General features: G+C 44.1%; 1 protein-coding gene across 1 annotated transcript; it reads right to left on the reverse strand.

Moving 5' to 3' along the window:
- Nucleotides 1–844: 844 nt before the first annotated feature.
- LOC119235419 (general transcription and DNA repair factor IIH helicase subunit XPB-like) lies at nt 845–20,826 on the reverse strand. Its single transcript, XM_054691334.1, has 3 exons — nt 20,512–20,826; nt 19,780–19,964; nt 845–855 (listed from the first exon to the last, which is right to left on the reverse strand). Exons 1-2 carry the CDS (start codon nt 20,714–20,716, stop codon nt 19,804–19,806), a joined length of 366 nt encoding a protein of 121 aa, XP_054547309.1. The 5' UTR covers nt 20,717–20,826; the 3' UTR covers nt 845–855; nt 19,780–19,803.
- Nucleotides 20,827–21,455: the final 629 nt, after the last annotated feature.

The raw sequence follows: 21,455 nt of genomic DNA on the forward strand, positions 1-21,455 counted from the left end.
CGCTTCCGCCCAAGGATGAGTCACTTCCGCCCAAAGCGGAGGCTGATGCAACAGTAACCGGATGTTGAAAATCCACTTAAAGCGCATGCGCAGGCTTTCCGAGCTATAGCCCCTCCCCTCGAATAAAGAGAGTTCCTGCTTCCAGCCAAGAGAGTGCACGCGTCTTTTCATCCCCAGCCCCTCCACCGTGTTCCTGAACCCTGTCGGCCTGCAGGCAGGACCGGCACCTCCCCCCTTTGCTTTTACCTCCCAGGTCCCCTCTAGAAACCTCGGTTATGAGGTCAGAATCTAAGAATCAATTCTACAATCAGAATCCAAGGGTTTGTTTCGGTTCAGCTTGGCTTGTTCCTTTGCTTTGTTTCTTTCACATTATGAGTAAAATCAAGTGGTGTTTGCATTTCTCCTAAACTATTTTGCTTAAGGCAGGCACGCTTTCCACCAACATCTAACCAACCATCTGTTCACAACGGTAAAAAGTCAATAAGCAGAAATTCCACGCCTTGTGCTTCTAAGGTCCCATTCTGACTATTCACTCTGAGAAGCTGAGGGCAGACAGGAGTCCTGCATGATACTGTCCCTCAAACCTCCCTACTACCGGCACCACCACACATCAGTTTTTGCAAAGTCTCCAGTGTCTGCCTGAGCTCTGTCCCATGCTGGTGGCCCCCATTTCTGGAGGCCTGGGTACAAAATAAGCCTTGGCTCCACTCTGACAAGAGACCAAAATGGATACATACCTTAAAGCTATACCACTGATCTATCAAGAATCTCTGATGCTTAGTTGAGTAAGTCATCTCATGTGTATCCTGGGACACCAGTGAGTAAAAGAAGCTTTGTATTCCTCTGCAACCATCCCTGGAGAAGAGGCAGGAAATAGGGTATCAGCTGTTGTTAAGGTAGAAAGTAAAGGCAAAAGACACATCTTGCAGTTGGAGAGTTTTGTGTCAGGGAGTGATCATCCTAATCCTGCATGAGGACATCATCAAAATTAAGGACTTCAGTGCTTCAAAGGACACCATCAAGAAAATGAAAAGACCATAGATTGGAGAAAAATATACAAATCCTGACACAAACTTACTATATGAGTCATCCCTTCTGATAAGGGATGTGTATTTGTAAAAAAATTATTACAGTCCCAGGGAAAATGGAACAAAATGGTCATTAGCTCTGACATCCAGGAAATCTGGGTTTAAATCCTAGCCCTGCAGCTTAATAAACCTGTATATTTCAACTAGTGAAGACAAATAACACAAACATAAAAAGACCAAAGGATCTGGCCAGATGTTTCTCCAAAGTAAATATAAAAATCGACACTAAGGACAAAGAGTTCAACATCAATAACCAGGGAAATATAAACCAAAACCACAACAAGACACCACTTGGCACCCTCTAGAATGGCTACAATAAAGACAGATTACTATAAGTGTCAAGAATGTGGAAAAATTGGAAGCCTCATAATACATTACTGGTGAGCATGTGAAGTGGTGCAGCAGATTTAAAAACAGTCTGGCAGATTCTCTAAATGAAAAGTGTAAAGTTACCTTGTGAGCTAACAATTCTACTCCTAAATGCATACCCAAGAGAACTGAAAGTATACATCCATACAAAATTTTTGTAACAGCATTATCCCAAGAGCGCTAGCGCTAAAAATGGAAACAATTCAACGTCCATCAACAGATGAATGGATGATGCTGGAGGGGGCGGAGCAACATGGCGGCAAGGAGACGCTGCGAGTAAGATCTCCCATTAAAAAAAGTTAATAGGGAGGAAAAGCGGCAGGTCCCAGTGAGAACTGGGACACGGAAGATAAACGGGTGACGCCAGCGAACTGCCCGAAGAAGAAAGTGGCCATAAAAGAGGACTAGAAGGGAGGGAAGCGCAGAACCCTGCTCCCCTCCCCCGCCCACAGAGGCGGCACTCTCCGCCCGGCAGAGAGGAGGAAACAACAAACCAAAACGACCCACAAGAACAAACGACACAGCAAGCGGGACTGTGAGTGGAAAGGAACTATTGCAGCCACCACACCCCGTGAACGGGAGCTGAGGCGAACCCTGCAGGATCCGTCGCGGCGGTGAGCGAACCGGCTCCGGGCGCCATTAGAGAAGAACAAAGACCCCGGGAGACGCGCACACAGCCCAGGCTGCCGGTAAGCTGGCGCGGAAACGCGGCGCGCTCGGTGCACTTGAAAAGCAAGTGCAGACCTGGATCGCGGCTGCCCAGGTCCCCGCGCCTGCGACCTAGGCTTGCGGGGAGACGACCTAGGCTTGCGGGGAGACGCGCGGAGGTCCTCACTGAGGTGAAGGTCCCTCCCTGAGTGAGCAGGAACCAGGCGCCCAGGCACGGGAGCTGTGCAAAAGGCGCCATTCCAGCGCCACTGAACTGGGCTACAGCCCGCGTCCTGGAACTGAGGGCTTTGAACTGAGACCTGGGGCACGAAAATTCGGGGCGTGGTTTCTCCACGACGGTGGGGCACAAGGCAGACACAGCACCCCAAAGCTGTTGAGGTGAACCCTACCATTCCCGCTCTGTTCTCTGTCCCACGGGGTGGGGGGAGGCGAAAAACAGCCCCCCAAGGACAATAGGAGAGATCTCTGGCGCCACCTAGCGACCAGGAAAAAAAAAAGTCACTAACACCCTATAAAACAGGACATTTCTTAAGACTGCTTGAAAAGGACAGAAGGTTTCTGGAGGACCCAGTGGCCAGCCGGGAAGTTATTCCACGCCAGGCCCCTTCTGACCAGCAGTCTGAGCCCACAGAGGGAGCAGGCACCCACGTCCGGGGCAGACCGGGTGCGCAGAAGAGTGTGCCTGAAAACCGGAGGCGCAGGGACTGCATCCCGCTTCGCCATTTGAGAACAGGGACATTTCTTCAGTAAAAACTGCCTAAAACCAGCAGAAAGCTCCCCCAGAAGACAGAGATGGCTCCTGGAAGAGCCAGAGGGAGCGGAGAAGTTCACCCAAGATGTCAGTCAGTCCAGCAAGACACAGTGTCCCAACGCATACGACAAATTAGAAAACAGACAGTAGGGAGTAGAAGAACCACACGCAACCTAAAAACTCCTCAGGAAAGAAGCATACCACAAAAGAAAACCACTCCCCAGATTGCAACGACAGCAACTTGGAAGAACTTCTGAGCCTTCCAGAAAGAGAATTTAAAATTGCCATGATTAAAAAGTGATAGATCAGAAGAAGGAAATTGAGTCCCTAAAGAGGGAAGTAAGAGAAATGCGGGAGATCAAAGAATTAATGGAGGAACTAAAGAACTCTGGGAAAAGCAATGAAAGCAGAATAGATGAAATGGAAGAACGAATAAGTAATCTTGAAGACACAGAAATAAAAAGAACCAAAACAGAAAAGGAAAGAGAAGTACGAAGGAAAAAGAATGAAGAAGACTTCGGGAACTATCTGACTCCATGAGGAAAGGAAATATAAGAGTTATAGGAATTCCAGAAGGAGAGGAGAGAGATGTAGGAACAGAGAAAATATTCATGGATATAATTGAAGAGAACTTCCCAAATGAGAAGAAGGAGCTGAAAATTGATATACAAGAAGCAAGAAGAACACCAAACTTCCACGACGAAAGGAAAAACACAGCAAGACACATAATAGTAAAGCTCCCAAGAATCCAGGACAAGGAAAAAATAATGAAGCTGACAAGAGGGAAGAGACAGATAACATTCAAAGGAAAACCAATCAGGCTGACATCAGACTTCTCTGAAGAAACACTACGGGCAAGGAGAGAGTGGAGGGACATAGTCAACAGACTCCAAGAAAACAGATGCCAACCAAGAATACTCTATCCCGCAAAGCTCTCTTTCCTCCATGAAGAAAGAATATGGACCTTCCCAGACAAAGAGAAACTCCGGAGTTTCATTGCGACTAAACCCCCACTCCAAAAAATACTACAAGGAATCCTAAAGCCAGAACCTCAGAGGGACGAATAACAACGAAAGAAGACCAAAAAAAAAAAAAAGTTATTAAAAGAATAAATAAATAAAATCAAAGGAAAGACAAACAATGGCAAATACAGATGCTAACATATCAATATTAACTCTAAATGTAAATGGACTAAACTCTTCAATAAAAAGACACAGAGTTTGCAGCCTGGATTAAGAAACAAAACCCAACCTTTTGCTGTCTCCAGGAAACACATTTAGCTACAAAAGATAAAAATAGGCTCAAAGTCAAAGGATGGAAAACAATCCTACAAGCAAATGGGCCAAAAAAGAAAGCAGGAACAGCTATACTTATATCAGATAAAACAGACTTCAAACTCAAAAAAATAAAAAGAGACCCCAATGGTCACTACATTATGATTAAGGGGACAATACTTCAAGAAGAAATAACACTCATTAACATATACTCACCAAACGAAAGGGCACCAAAATATATCAGACAACTGTTGTCCTCTCTGAAAACAGACATCAGAGAAAACACATATGTAGTGGGAGACTTCAACACACCACTATCAACAATGGATAGATCAACAAGACAAAAAATAAGTAAAGAAACTAAAGCTCTAAATAAGGACCTAGAGCATTTGGGCTTAACAGACATCTATAGAACACTAAACCCAAAAAAAACGGAGTACACATTTTTCTCAAGCGCACACGGATCATTCTCCAGGATCGATCACATACTGGGGCACAAGACAAACATCAACAGATACACCAAGATTGAAATCATACCAACCATCTTTTCTGACCACGAAGGCATCAAACTAGAAATAAATCATAAAAAGAAGGCAAGGAACTATCCTACCTCATGGAGATTAAAAGCCACACTACTGGAAGACCACTGGACTAACGAGGAGATCAAAGAAGAAATTAAAAAATTCTTTGAATTGAATGACAAGGAGGACACCAATATCCTAAATGTATGGGATGCAGCAAAAGCAGTAATAAGAGGAAAATATATAGCAATAGAAGCTCACATCAAAAAACAAGAAAGAACTCAAAGAAACAACCTAATCTCGAAGCTCAAAGATCTAGAAAAAGAACAACAAAAAAACCCCAGAACCAGTAGAAGAAAAGAAATAATAAAAACCAAAGCAGAAATAAATGAAATTGAAACTAAAAAAACAATCCAAAAGATCAATGAAACCAAGAGCTGGTTCTTTGAAAAAAATAAATAAATAGACAAACCCCTAGCCAGGCTCACAAAGGAAAAAAGGGAGAAAGCACAAATACACAGAATCATAAATGAAAGAGGAGAAATCACAACGGACACAGCAGAAATCAAAAGAATAATCAGTAACTACTATGAACAGTTATATGGAAACAAGTTCAACAATCTAGAGGAGATGGACAAATTCCTACAACTCTACAATCACCCAAAGCTAGATAAAGAAGAAATAGAACACCTAAACAGACCAATTACAATTAGCGAAATTGAAATGGTAATCAAAAACCTCCCCAAAAACAAAAGCCCAGGACCTGATGGATTTACAAATGAATTCTACCAAACATTCAGAGACGAATTAGTGCCTATCCTTCACAAACTCTTCCAAAAAATTGAGAAGGAAGGGGCAATACCAAACACGTTCTATGAAGCCAATATTACACTAATACCAAAACCGAATAAGGACAACACAAAAAAGGAAAACTATAGGCCAATCTCCCTAATGAACACTGATGCAAAAATCCTCAATAAAATTTTAGCTATCAGAATCCAACAATGTATTCATAAGATAATTCACCACGACCAAGTTGGATTCATTCCAGGGGCACAAGGATGGTTTAACATCCGAAAATCAATCAACGTTATCCAAACATCAACAAAAAGAAATATAAAAACCATATGATAATATCAATAGATGCTGAGAAAGCTTTCGACAAAGTGCAACACCCATTCATGATAAAAGCCCTTGAAATTCTTGGATACAAGGAACATACCTCAACATCATAAAGGCCATCTATGACAAGCCAACAGCCAGTATCATTCTCAATGGTGAAAAGCTGAAAGCAATTCCATTAAGATCTGGAACAAGACAAGGATGTCCACTCTCACCACTGCTTTTCAATATAATACTGGAAGTCCTAGCCAGAGCAATAAGACAAGAGAAAGACATCCAAGGAATCCAAATAGGAAAAGAAGAAGTCAAACTATCACTATTTGCAGATGATATGATAATATACATAGAGAACCCCAAAATCTCCACAGAAAAACTAATTCAACTCATCAATCAATTCAGTAAAGTGGCAGGATACAAAATCAACACGCAAAAGTCAGTAGCCTTCCTATACACAAACAATAAATCTGAAGAAGAAGAAATCAAAAAACCACCCCTTTTATTATCGAAACAAAAAAAATCAAATATTTGGGAATAAATCTAACATAGAGGTAAAGGACCTATACAAAGAAAACTATAAAACACTGTTAAAAGAAATAGAAGAAGACACAAAGAAATGGAAAGACATCCCCTGCTCATGGATTGGAAGAATAAACATTATTAAAATGGCCATCCTACCAAAAGCAATATACAGATTCAATGCTATTCCAATCAAAATCTCAATGGCATTCTTCAAAGAAATAGAACAATTATTGATGAAATTCATATGGAATCACCAAAAACCCCGAATAGCCAAAGCTCTCCTGAAAAAAAAAGAAGGAAATGGAGGCATCACACTCTCAGACTTCAAACTATACTACAAAGCCATAATCATCAAAACTGCATGGTATTGGAACAAGAACAGACATACAGACCAATGGAATCGAATAGAAAATCCAGAAATAAACCCACAGATTTATGGTCAACTAATCTTTGACAAAGGAGCAAAGACTATGCATTGGAGCAAAGAAAGTTTGTTCAATAAATGGTGCTGGGAAAACTGGGTCGCTACATGCAAAAGAATGAAGCTTGACCACTACCTCACACCATACACAAAAATCAACTCAAAATGGATTAAAGAACTAGACATAAGACCTGAAACCATAAAATACATAGAAGGAAATATAGGCGAAACACTACGTGATTTGCACATCAAAGACATCTTTACAGACACATCACCCAAAGCAGTGATAGTGAAGACAAAGATAAACAGCTGGGACTACATCAAATTAAAGAGCTTCTGCACAGCAAAAGAGACAATAACAAAACCAAAGAGAAACCCCACCAACTGGGAGAACATTTTTGCACATGACACTAATGATAAAGGACTGATCACAAAAATCTACAAAGAGCTGATGAGACTCAGCAACAACAAAGAAAATAATCCAGTCAAAAAATGGGCAGAAGAGCTAAAAAGAAACTTCTCTGAAGAGGAAATGCAAATGGCCAACAGACATATGAAAAAATGTTCAACATCACTTGTAATCAGGGAAATGCAAATCAAAACTACCATGAGATACCATCTCACACCAGTGAGAATGGCACATATTAAAAAAACTAGCAACAACAAATGTTGGCGAGGATGTGGAGAAAAAGGAACTCTTGTGCACTGTTGGTGGGAGTGCAAAGTGGTCCAACCACTATGGAGAGCTGTGTGGAGATTTCTGGACCTACTAAACATAGAGCTTCCATATGATCCAGCAATTCCACTCCTAGGTATTTACCCAAAGGACACAGAAACATCAATTCCAAAGAGCACCTGCACTCCTATGTTTATAGCAGCACTGTTTACAATAGCTAAGCTTTGGAAACAACCCAAATGCCCAAAAATAGATGACTGGATCAAGAAGATGTGGTACATATATACCATGGAATATTACTCAGCATTCAAAAAAGATAAACACATGCAATTTGCAGCAACATGGATGGCGCTGGAAGGGATCATGCTCAGCGAAATAAGCCAAAAGAAAAAGAAAAATACCGGATGGTCTCACTCATAGCAGGAATCTAGAAAACTTAAATAAGGGACCAGGAAAATGAATATAAGAAAGTGAAAATCAAAATCAACAAAAAACTATGAACCAGAGACACTTTTTGGGGGGTGGGGGGCGGGAGGGGAAGGATTGGGGTCAGAATGGGGCATTTGCAATTGTATGGGAGAATATAAAAATAAAATTTAATATTTAAAAAAAAAAAAAAAAAAAAAACAGATGAATGGATAAAGTGTTATGTCCATGCAGTAGAATTATTATTCAGCATTTAAAAAGAACAATCCTTTTGTATAATCCTTTTGAAAACATGTACACTAAGTCAAAAAAGCCATTCATAAAATGCCCAAATTATATAATTCGATACATATGAAATGTCTACAACAGTCATGTTTATAACAACAAAAGTAGATTTGTGTCTACTGGAGTTGCAGATTGGGAGGCAACGGAAAAATGAGAGTTACTGTTAATGGGTAAGGATTTCTTTATTGTGGTAATGACAATATTCTAAATACAGATTTAGTTATGATTATACAAATTTGTGAATATACTAAAAACTACTGAATTACATACTTTAAATGGATCACTTGTATGGTATGTGAATTATATCTCAATAAAGGGGCTTAAAGAAAAAAAAATCCCCAAGAAATTCTAGAATAAGAGAATTCTAGAAGAGCATTATCACAAAAACTAGGACAGGAAATATACCTGTTAAACCTAATCCTTCTGGAAAAATCTGAATAGTTCTATTTCACAGTTCAAGTGTTAGTAGGTTAAGTATCTGTGTACTGCCTCTGGATCCAACCATTTCTTAGTCTTATAGGAGCTCAGAGATGCAAAGAAAGCAATAAAATAGCTTATAATAAAGACAAAACTTTAATTAAATCCAAAGAAGCTTTCAAATTAGGTTTTCTTTTTCTTATGATGAAGAGTAAAGAATAAGTAATGAATAGCATCACATACACTTATCAGATTATATTCTTGTCAGTTTAGAAAAGCTACAATTTCCTCAACAGCCTACTATATTCTGTTGTGTAAGTCTTTTTCCTGCAAGATAGTACTGCTGTTCCTACTCTGGATGGCAAAGCAAATGTTCAGCAGGGAGATTCAACTGCCCAAGGTGGCATGGCTGATCTGGTGCCCAAGTCCATGATATTTCTATCAAAATGCCTCTAACAACCAAACAGTTGCCTCTTAAGCATATTTGAATATAGCATAATTCCAACAGATGTCCACTAACCTTGTCCTCTTCAAACACCCTAGCAATCTACATGCTAAGGTAAGCTAATTCTTTGAGGACAGGGCCTGTGTCCCTGTCATAGGACCTGAGTGGTCCAAAAGAGCCATGGCCATCTCAGCAGCAATGCCACTTCCTACCACAGCCCCATGATAGGGGCTCGGGCTCTTTTACCACAGGTGTCAAGCAGATGCCTTCCCTGTTGTGTTCTCGATCACTGAGCTCATACTGCTGCAGGCTACCATCCAGGGCAGCATTCTGCAAGGTTCCAAGTGAGGTGTCAGTCTGCTGGCTCCCTATGCTATGCCTACCAAGACCTTCCCTTACTCCTGAGTCGAGGCTAGGAGAAAGTTTTGTCCTCCCTTCTATTTCTACAACATTAAGCACTGATTCCTGGCTCCTGCTGTCGGCCAACACAACTGTTCAGGTTAAAGGACATCTGTGTGAATTCCAAACAGCTGCCAGAATAACCACTCATAGAGTCACCCGGGGGCATGAGAAGTAACCAGGGGCAGAAAGACCTTGCCCCTTGCAGTCCACCTCACCCAGAAACACAAGCTCGCCATAAAAACACAAGCAGCCTGTCTGAAAGGAGACCTCCCAGGCCGAAGGGAGATGACCACCATTACCTTTTTTTGCTCAGAGCACTCGCCCAAACCTCTGCGCCTCCTGCCACCAGGAGCCACCATGAGATGATATCTGAATGAGGACATTTGCTTCTGGCAGATCAAACGACGTGTCACCCACCTACAGAAATACAGCATTGTGGATATGGGAAGGTTTTCATATATGGAAAAAAAAGAGAAAAAAAATCAGCCAACCTCAAATTTAAATAAATAATACAGGAAAACAATGACTACCCTCCTCTCTTTGGGTACTTTGGATGCAGGGAGGCCTGCAGAACCTGTAATGACATGAGCGACTGTAAGGTAAAGAAAATATCAGGCTTTTCTGCCCTCCCGCCATCAGGATAGATGATGGATCCTTGTCCTGAATGCATGCCTGATGGCGGGCACCTGGAATAGGGTGTGGGCATAGGTAAATGAGATTCAACTGAGTTAAGACTGTGCTGTTAAGGGCGGCGTCATGGGGATGCCAGCAGCAGGAGCAGCAGCAGCAGAAGAAGCCGAAGCCGAAAGAGAAGCCGAGAAGCAACAGAACGAACGCCAGAGAGCCCAGATAGAGTGAAGACTTGCTGGGGGCTGGGAGGCCTGCCAGCCTGCCAGCCTCCCAGCCCCCCAGCCAGCACAACTGCCTGCCATATGCCTGGTGAACCCCAAATAAAAAACCTGCAAAAAACTACTGAGGACCCTAACTCCTCCTTTACCCGGTCTGCATGGGATCAGAAAAGCTGCACTGTGGCCAGTCCTGCCTTTACAATTGGCGTAAGTCAGCAAGATCCATGCAGACGGGTATTGGAGCCCTCCAAAGACCTGGAGGGACTAAGGAGAACAGACTGCCTGTGATGACGCTGGAGGCGCCATGGCGGCACAGAAGGTGGACAACGTCCACGAGCTACAGGACGAGACCTGGCATGAAGGAGATGCCCGAGAGGACCAGCCAACGACACCGGAAAGGACCAGCCAACGACACCAGAAAGGACCAGCCAATGACCCCTGAGGCAGCAGGCCGTTGCTGAAGCAGGGAGAGGCCAATGGACTTGAACTGATGGACTGATGGACTTGGACTGACAATCCCGCCAGAAGGCAGAGGACCTTGCAGGTTGATATGTTTTGAGAATCTGGGGGTGGCCAGTGGGCCTTTATGGCCAAAAGCAGCCTGTGCATGCCCAGCAGCCAGGTGGAGGAGAAAAGCCAACTGAGAAGGCAAAAGCTGGTACTGATGCTAAGTTGAGAAGCCCTGAGTGGCTGTTAAGCAGCCTAGGTATGCTGAAGAACTGTGAGTCTCGTAAAATCACCTGTGGGTGATGCCCTGCTCATTCTTGAGTGAGGGTGAGGAGCTGAGGAACCTGTCCTTGGGGGACGGGTGGGGAACGTGGCTTGGGGTGGAGCCCAAGCCGCATGTAGAGTTTGGATCCCCGACCCATGTGCTTGTGCAGTGGGTTGGCTTGAGTGCAGGGGTCTGCGAGTCACATTGGTGGCTATGAAGGCCGAGTGTTGGAGCGACTGCAGACAGAAACCCTGAGGGTTGGCGATTACCCCCAACAGAATAAAATTACCAATCCCAGAGCGAGTGCATCCTGGGGGTGGATGCTGTGTGTGACTTGTAGCCGAGACTACAGCCAGAGAAGGCCAGGAAGTCTGACGGCTCCTGGCGTGTTGCAGTAGATGTCGTGAGTGATTCCCCTCCCTCGTATGAGCAGTGCCTTCGGCAGCAGATTTGGTGGCTCATCTGCTGGTACCAATAATTGTCTTTTGCGCTAGGTTGGGGCCCTGCCTGGACTTATTTGTGTTCTGTTGTATTTTGTTATATTGTATTTTGTTATATTTGATGTATTTGCTTTTGTGGGCCATGGCTGCATTGTTTGTTTGCTTAGAAAATTGTATATATATGTATAGACTGTATGGCAGAAAACCCTGAGGGGGTGGACTGTAGGGTAAAGAAAATATCAGGCTTTTCTGCCCTTCCGCCACAGGATAGATGATGGATCCTTGTCCTGAATGCATGCCTGATGGCGGGCACCTGGAATAGGGTGTGGGCATAGGTAGATGGGATTCAGCTGAGTTAAGACTGTGCTTTTTAAGGGCGGCGTCATAGGGACGCCAGCAGCAGGAGCAGCAGCAGCAGAAGAAGCCGAAGCCGAAAGAGAAGCCGAGAAGCAACAGAACGAACGCCAGAGAGCCCAGATAGAGTGAAGACTTGCTGGGGGCTGGGAGGCCTGCCAGCCTCCCAGCCCCCCATCCAGCACCCCTGCCTGCCATATGCCTGGTGAACCCCAAATAAAAAACCTGCAAAACTACTGAGGACTCTGACTCCTCCTTTACCCGGTCTGCATGGGATCAGAAAACCTGCATTGTGGCCAGTCCTGCCTTTACAGCGACACATAGTCTGGTGCAGAGACTGCCTGGCGCTGGATTCTGCCTCAGAAAAGCCAGTTTTGCTGGTGAGTTCCTACTATCAAGGTTCCCAGTCACAGACACCAAATTTAGTGCTTTGTGATACTTCAAAGGTAAATCTTCTTTTGGACTTTGGGTTTATACAAATATGAATGTTCTAAGTTGCTGGGCCATCGCTTCTAAGTGCCGATCAAAATCATCACTGATTGGGCCTCCTTGGTGGCACAGGTGGTTGAGCAAGCGCTGTGAAGCTGCCCACAGCTTCTGCAGTGCCAGTTGGATCCCCGCCGGCTTCAGAGAAACCCACATGGTGCGGCAGACCTCTCCTGTCACACCCGCTGCTACCATCAGCAGTATTTCGGTCATTCTGCCTGTTCTGTTCCCCACTCTGTCTCTGGTGAATCCTCTCACCCTCCTGCACATCTGGCCTGTAACCCAGTTCTTGTATAAATAAAATAAATTTAAAAAATAATCATCACTGAGTGACCTACAGGAGTTTACACTGTGCTCACACCACCCACCAGTAAGCACACCAGGTGCAGAACAAAGGCTGCCTGTGACCAAAGGATTCTCCAAGCCCACAAAGAGCACCTTGCCATAGTAGGTAATGGATTTTTTTCCACTGTATAAAGACTCACAACTTAAAATTCCTAAATTCCAAAAGCAGACTTTAGATATTACCCATAAGACATTAAAAAAAAAAAGTATCTGTTGCTTCTGCCACCCAATAGGCAGCTTCCCTGTGCCCCCAGACATAAGATGTGCGTGTGGGAATAAAAACTGATGCGTGGTGTTCCTACAACAAAATACCAACTCACTGTCCAGAATCATGCAGTGTCCCCCAAGCCATGGGCTTCCGAGGCCTCACCAAACCCTACATGCCACACATACCTTGGATATGAAGATGGTGTTGATTCTGGGATTGTGCTTGAAATTCTGGAGAATATGCACCCTTTCTCCCTGAGATGCAGGGCCATAGATAGAGGTTCTAGAAAGGAACAAAGCAGTGATAGGACAACCACAGCGTTACTCCATAAATATCCAGAAATCAGGGGCCTCCCCGGTGGTGCAGCAGTTGAGCGCTGGGTTGCGAAGCTACCCACAGCCCCAGCAGCACCGGTTCAATTCCCAGCTGTTCCCGGCCACCAGAGGAGGGTCCCACATGGCAAGCAGACCTCTCCTGCCGCCTGCTGCTCCCCTCAGCAGTGTACTTCAGTCCTTCTGCCTGCTCTGCGCCCCACTCTGGCTCTGGTGAATTCTCTCACCCTACTGCGCTTCTGACTGTGCCCAGTGCTTGTATAAATAAATAAATAAATCTTTAAAAAAGAAAAAAAAAACATCCAGAAATCATGTCAGAGGGGACAAGCGCTCCTGCAAGATTTTCTCTGTCAGGCAAGAATATCAGGAGGAGACCTGTAAAAAGGAGTGGCTACAGACTCTCCCCCAGCCCCTGCCAAAACACACATGCCACCCCTTTCCCACGATCAACTTCAGGTGAGTAGTCCCTTCGGGCTTCCTCCTCTACTTTTGTCTTTGTTTCTGAACCTACCTCATTTCTGCCTCAAGATCTCCTGCTCAACGATTAGTCCCCACATAAGGAGGACCCCCTTCAAGGATTCCTTGAAGCCCCATGGGAGTGGTGAAGCAAAAAATGCTGTGTGAACAGAAGTTCAGAAGCAATTATTTCCTAATGACAAAGGCATTCTCCAAGAAAAGGGCAGGACGGAGAAGAGCCCCTTTCAGTCTGTTTCCACTGACCTACTGTCACACTCCGCTCCAAAAACTTCTCTTTAACTTCTGCTTCTCTGCCAAGGAGCACCACCCTATCTATCTCACTGATTGTAAGCTGTTGGCATCTGGCCATGTCACACCTCTACTCTTCTCAAGTGATCTGGTGAGCGGTTTCCATGGCTTCCCAAGGATCAGTAGTATGAGTGACAAGAATATGAATGAGGACAGCTCCCAGGTACACAGGACCCACCCACATGAAGCGCCGAGCTGGATATTACATTGGGGTTAAAAAAAAAAAAACAAAACAAAAACGCACCCATTCCCGTCAATGTTCCTTAAAAGGGTAAAAGGTAGTTTCATGTTCCCATTGAACACACAGGGAGCTGTGGGTCAGGAACCCGAGGAGGCTGTCCCTGAGTGTGGCTGTCCCAAGCTGCCCCAAGGCCGTGCCTGGGAGAATCAGGAAGCACCACTCTTGATACTCCACACAGTACTTTGCAACACAGCTCTATCAGCAAGTAACTACGGAACGGTGATGGGAGTGCCAGAGAAAGCAAAGCCCCTGCCTATGGGGGAGTGAAGCCTGGGTCAGTTGGACACCCCATACTGAAGGACTCTGGTCACACCAACCACCTGCTGCCTTACTTGTCATCTGGCCGTCCAGTGCACAGCACGAGTGTGACCCTTTCTGTGCATCATGCTGTAAAAATGGCCGGGAAGGCCCAGAGCAGCCTCGCTCCCAACACCCAGGTCTTAGGTGGGTCCTTCCCGCCTCCTCCATCCACAAGAAAAAGTCCTTACGCAATGGTAAGCTCTCTGTTTCTGAAAGCTCCCCCCACACACAAAAAAAACAAAACAGAAGTATAATCTTCCTTCAGAAAGAGAACCTAGCATCTGATGAACACCTACCAGATGCCAGACACAAGAATTCTCTGAGGTGATAAGAGCTTCAAGCAAAAGAAGAGCAAAATGAAGTCCAGAGACGTAAACAACATTCCCTGGGACACACAGCAAAAGAGAGGAGCTGGGACTCAAATACAGTGTGTCTGGCTCCAAGTCTCATGGACTAACAAATTACTCACAGTATCTCCTGCAAAGTGCTTAGCGACACCTACTCTTCTCATGCAGACTTAAAGACTTCCTGCAACAGTCCCAAGTTACGAAATACAGCAACGCCAGAGACACATTTTACATCAAGAAATCAAGACAGACAAAAGCACTTTGAGCATTTAGAGGCCAGAGGTACTAATAATTAAAAGTTGTAGCCATAATTCTATCATCCATAGGAAGCACAGCCTTCCCCCTCTACTGAGCCAGAACATCAAAGTCCAAACCAGGCAGATGCTCAGAAAGCCACAACCACAAGCCCCAGGTGTGTTTGCAGGTAGGTATCAATGAGGCCACTCAAGGCAGGCACCAGGGAGAATCTGGAAGGAGTACTAGAATGGGCAGATGAACAAAGAGAGAAGATGGCTGTTAAACTACAGGGTAAATATATGCATTGTTTTGCTGCCCCTCTCAAGTAGACACTAATGTGATAAAGGACACAAACTCACAAGAGTCAAGACAATAGGAGTTGCAAGCTGACCAGGCAGTCTCTCCTCCCACCTGTCATAAGACTCTAGATTCTGAATGTCCCATATAGTTAAAGACCTCAAGCAGAGCTGAGAGCAAAAGCAAATGCTACAAGTGAAGGGTGAAGGAGATTCACTTCTCCCTCCTGTACTACATACTGGTAACCAGGAGACCAGAAGGTTCCTTCTCTAGAGAAACTGTCAAGCTCAAGAGAAAAGACCTAGAAATAACAGGCATTCAGTAACCTCTAACAAAGTAGCTGGGTCCCCGCCTAATCACGCTGTGGTGAGGTCCAGAGGTCAGCAAACCCACCAAGCTATTCAGAGAAACTAATCAGTTTTTCAGTGACAGACTTTTGAACAAGAAGATACAGCTAATACCGAACATCAGAAGAAGTGCTCTGAATACAGAGGAGAAACAATCAAAGCAAAAAAAAAACTTGAAAAGAGAAACTCTTCAGGAACCAAAGAAGTGTCAAAAGCTTTATTAGCCTCAGAGAAGACAATCTACTCATGAAATAAGAATAACTGTCAACAAAGAACTCTTGGAAAGTAGCAAAAGCTTTAACAGATGGATTGGAAGACAAAGGAATGAAAAAGGGGGAAAGAAAGAAAATCAGAATGCTGTTCAGAAGATCTAACACCTGCCCAGCAAGGATGCAAAAGAGAACAGAGAAAACAAAAGCTGAATAACAGGAAATATGAAAGTTCTCAAAAATGAAGGACATGAATTTCTAGATGAAAAGGGTCTATTAAGTGCCCAACATAAGGAAAAAGATCACACTAAACATACTGTTTTGAAAAAAAGGATCCTAAAAGCTTCCTGAGAGGAGGAAAACACATCACCACCACAACAGATCACAGCAAGAGGACTCAGGAGGGCACTTGACTTCCGACAGCTGCGCTGGAAGTCCCGAACTGAGTCCTCAAATGTTCTCAGGTGCAAAGTACTAGTCAAGGGTGAGTCTGTAAAGGGTAAAAGATGTATACGATGTGAAGAGCATCAAAGGTGAGTTTAAATAAAGATATCTGTAAGCAAAGTCTTACAAAATGTTCCTCCTACTTAAGTTCTCTCAGGAAAAGGATATGTTCCACTGAAAGGAGTAACAAAGAAACAGAAACTTGAAATATGGAATGGGCTGTAATTCCGGGGAGAGGCACAGGGAATACACGGGATGATGTCAGAGGGAAGCCCAAAGATGACAGCTGGGTGGCTCTCATCCTCGAGCACATGCAGGCCAGAGCAGGAGGATGAGGTACTGGTAGGGATCCCACTAGGGAAAGTAAGAAAAAAGAGAAATGAAAAATTACCTGACAAGGGTGACACAACTGAGAGGGAGACTACAGTGGTGCGACTGTGGAGAGGATTCAGTAAATGCAGCGAGAAGGCAATGATTAGCATCAGCAAAAAAACAAAAAAAAAAAACAAAAAAAACAAAAAAACTTGTTTACAAAAAAAAAACTAAGCATACACTACATGTACACTACGTGGTTTGAATCTACATATACACATATATAGATTCAAAATAAGATGGGGAAGGGGGTGGGGGCAGCATAAACAAGAGACCTAAATCCTCAATTCCCATAGTAGAAAGTTAATAGGCAATTTCTCCAATTATTCACCAAGAAATTACTATATGAGTTACTACTTAGAAATATGAAAGTAAATATAGAAAATAATCAAAAGTGTCTGCCTTTAGGGCCTCCCTGGTGGCGCAAGGGGTTAAGCATTGCACTATGAAGCAGTCCGCAGCCTCTGCAGCATGAGTTCAATCCCCGGCTGGCCAGGGAGCAACCCACATAGCACGGCAGTGTACTTTGGTCAATCAGCCTGTTCTGTCCCCCACTCTGTCTCTGGTGAATCCTCTCACCCCCACCCCAGACCTCTGGCCTGTACCCTAGCTCTTGTATGCATAAATAAATAAATCTTTAAAAAAAAAGGTCCTTACCATTTGCTAACTCACAGTACCTACAACCCTGCATCACTAGAGGGAAACACAGGCTTCTTACTTGGCAGAGAATTAGCAATAGCCAGGTCTTAAACAACAGGTACTGGGTGGAGCTATGAGCTTCTGAGGATTCAGATGGGTGTTCCTGAAAAGCTTTCTAGATGCTGGATGATATGTGAGATGCTGGCCTAGTCTCCCCTGCCTTCCTGGTCCTTGACCCATACAGTCTAACCCCAACTTCACCCGGAGCATTCACTCGGCCTGAAACTCCAAACACCCTCTCATATCCACCTTGGCTCCTGTAGGGTAAGGAACAAAGTATCAGGCTTTTCTGTCCTCCCACTATTAGGATAGATGACGGAACCCTGCTGTCCTGAATGCATGCCTGATGGCAGCACCTGGAGTAGGGTGTGGGCATATGTAGATGGGATTCACCTGGGCTAAGGCTGGACTTTTAGGGGTGGCGACACGGGGACGCGAGAAGCAGCCAGGAACGAACAGAAGCTGAGAGAAGAGGAAAAGCAGAGAGAACACCAGAGAGCCCAGATAGAGTGAGGATTTGCCGGGGCTGGGAGGACAGCCAACCTCCCGACCCCCAGCACCCCTGCCTGCCATGTGCCTGATAAATCTAAATAAAAGACCTGCAAAAGCCACTGAGGACTCTGACTCCTCCTTTACCCAGTCTGTTGGATCAGAAAACCTGCTCCGTGGCCATTCCTGACCCTACACATAACCTATGCTGCGCTCAAATCCACAGGTTTTGCTGTTGTTATATTTTCTGGTTTTCTGTAAACCATATGACTATAGTTTTTAATTCTTTATAGCAAAAGCAATTTTTTCACAATATTTAAAATCTTGTATCTCATAGATCTGAAACATAAATGGCCCAAATATAGGAAAAAATACTTAATATTAGTAAACAAAAAGATACCAATTAAGACAAAAGGAATACCACATCACACTTACCAGTTTTTCTGAAACACTATTCCCTTAATACATATTTTGCATGCTGGCAGATTCTCTATCCTGTTCATGACACACTACTATGGGGTCACAGTTCACAGTGAACAACAGGACTTCACAAAAACTCTGACACAAAAAAAAACAGATACAAAAATATTTGTAGCAACATTATCATGATGGTAAAAGCAAAAAAAAAAGATCTAAGTTTAAGGACAGAATCAGTGACTGTCAAAGGCTGGGAGTCAGAAATTTGATTCATTGTGAAGGAGCATAAGGAAAAGGGGTGGGAATATTCTAAAACTTGATTGCAGGGCAGCTGCACAACTGTTTCTATTGACTGAAAGCATAGAATTCACTTACAACAGGGGAATATAATGAAATTTAAACTAAATCTTGATAAAGGTGTTAATAGAACAACACTGCAACCCAAATGTCTACCATTAGAAATGCTGCTTTTTAACTGTTGTATAATATTCCATTGTAATTTAAACTGTGGTGTATTCGTACAATGGGACACTGCAGAGCAAATCAAAGGAATGGACTATAGCTACATGCATCAGTAAAAAAAAAAACACAACATATTATGCAAAAAATAAAAATATCACACAAAGACAGAAGTCATACAAGATCATATAAAACCTGATTCTATTTGCATATATGTAAAGATTCTGAAAAAAACAGCTAAAGCGAAACAATGTTAGGTCAGGAAATACACACAGGAGGCAAAATAACAAAAAGGCAATAGAATGACAAACTAAGTTCTAAGGCAGTGGTTGGAGGGGTGGAAGGGAAGGTGTTCTAGATGGAACAAGGAGCCTCAATGATTCTGACAGGCTCTTTCATAAGATGGGCACTGCTTAAAAAGCTGTAACTGAAGGCTAAGGGATTTTTTTCAACAAAGAAAGTTTATATTTCACCAACAGGCTCCTTTCCATCCTTTCAAAACAGAGGCCAACCCACTTCAGCCTCTAGAAATGATTTTAATTGTTCCTTCTGAGAAGACTTACCTTTGAGCATATATTTTTAACATATACCTGTACAGGCAATCATTACAGAGCAAAATTGGGAAAATGTGTTCTTAGAAATAACCTATTCTCGACACCCACAAGTAATCACTGAGAGGCATCAAAACCAACAGGCTTTGACACTAGAGATAGCTTGGACGGTCACCCACACAAGACCAACCAAGAACCTCACAGCAGAGAGGGTGGGCGAGAACACCCTGAGGCACTCACTCCCAGAGAAGAGGATGAGACAAATGCACTTTGCAGTTGGGCCAGGCTGGATTAGCATACTGACTTGCGCTCACTGACTGGTGCCCCTGGACAATCAACTATGGCTCACAAGTGTGTGAGGTGGGGAGGCCCCTGGGAACTACATGAAGGGGCAGCAGTCTGCTCTGGCCCTGACCAGTGTACCTGTGCCAGAGGAAGTGACCTGGTCCATTTCTCCTTAACCCTTAGAGACTGTGCCGGGAAGGGGACAGTTACCTCAGCACACTGGACTTTGGCGATTTAGCCGTTGTTTTGTAGTTCCATCCAGTTGGCCTCATAGAGCTTGGGCCCAATCAGAAAATTTAAATCCACAATTTCGTCATCTTCCCGGACGAGGGTTGCAGTCAAACCCAGCTTGCAGTGGGCCTGCACAATGGTGAGCACTCGCTGGAACATCTTGGCTGGGCAAATAATCACACTATTACATTTTCAATGCTCGAGTAACACATACAGTCTTGGAACTTCACTCTTGCTTCACACCACATGGACTAAGCCCCAAGTTTCTGGCCCACAGAAATCTGGCTCTAGATAGGATGACTAGATGACAATGCTTAACTATCACTTTAGACCCATACAGAAGGGTGAAAATAACAAGAGTTAGAAACGATTTGTATTTCAAAGATTTTTCAGTACTCCTAGCCCAGTTTTCACAGGGTCATCAAAAAATGGACTGAGGGTTAGTTTGACCTGTAATAAGCAGCAAGCTGGAGAAAGGACTTAAATATCATTTCCTAAATGACTATCAGTCAGTGGCTAAGGAGGCTGTAAATATGGACATCCTTCTACCAGTCACCCTCACCCCACAGGTACTAATGATCTAAAAGCTCCACCCAACATGCCTTTCTAGCAAGATGGATAGACCACACAGTAATTCTTCCCTCAGCACAATAGCTGGAAGACAGTTCTGTGTGTACAATGAGTGAGCAGCTCAGCTCTCAGTCTGTTTACCTGGGATGGTGTGAACTTCATCTAGAATCACCAGGCCCCATTCCTGAGTTTTGAGCCACTCCATGACTCGCTCAGCCTCCCAGGACCTTCTGGTGGTATGGCCCAACAAGGAGTAGGTGCTCATGGCAATGGAGCAGCCAATGGGCTTGTCCTTGGCGTCAGAGGTAAAGCGGCAGATCTGGCTGTCATCTATGGCAGACCACATCTTGAACAGGGCTTTCCACTGCTCCACAGACACCGCTGAGTTGCCCAGTACCAGACAGCGTTTTCTGACTATGCATGCTGCGTCACACCAACCAGGGACTTCCCAGTGCCTACAAGAAACCAAAGGGAGATATTATCTAAGGCCAGGTTGAAATAAAGGACAAGTATTGACAGAAATGACTCATTAGCACATGAGTCTAGGCAGATTAATTTTACTAATTCTCCCAAATGACATTTGAGGCACTCGCTGCTCTGAGGTTCTTTTATGTCCCAAACCGCGGGATTCGTAGGCACGAAAAGAGAAGGGCTGAGGATGAAATGAGGGGCTTGAGACAACTTGACGCTAGCACATGCTTCTTTATTTTTCCTTTTCCTTCTCTTACTTTTCCATGTCTTTCTTTTCCCTGTCTTTCTTACTTCCCTGGCCTTCTCTCTGTTCCTCTCACAGCACTCTCCTCTCTCGTGGTTCTCCTCTTAAATCTCTTTTCTTCTCTTCCTCTCTCTCCCACATTCTCCTCTTATATCCTGGTAACTCCTCCCCGTAACCTCCCAGTCTCATGTGATTTACAGGAAAAACCTGTGGTTCTTCGAAAGCGAAACGGTAAAGTGAAACTTAACTCATGGCACGCATACGCAACACGGCGCTTCTCTGGACGGCTCTGGACACTTTTACTTATAAAAAGGAGACACGCCCACTCCACATGCCAGCCTCTCCTATCCATGCTGAGACCGCGAAACAA

The sequence above is a fragment of the Talpa occidentalis genome, unplaced genomic scaffold (genome assembly GCF_014898055.3).
Source record: "Talpa occidentalis isolate TD23 unplaced genomic scaffold, MPIMG_talOcc4v2.1 talOcc4.9, whole genome shotgun sequence".
NCBI classification, from domain to species: Eukaryota; Metazoa; Chordata; class Mammalia; order Eulipotyphla; family Talpidae; genus Talpa; species Talpa occidentalis.

What these genes read in the sequence shown, in the direction of transcription:
- LOC119235419 (XM_054691334.1), bottom strand. Translation starts at nt 20,716, where the DNA reads ATGTGGTCTGCCATAGATGACAGCCAGATCTGCCGCTTTACCTCTGAC. An exon ending in TGAAGTTCACACCATCCCAG is followed by an intron (nt 19,965 to 20,511) that starts GTAAACAGACTG and finishes TTATTTGCCCAG; the next exon opens with CCAAGATGTTCCAGCGAGTG.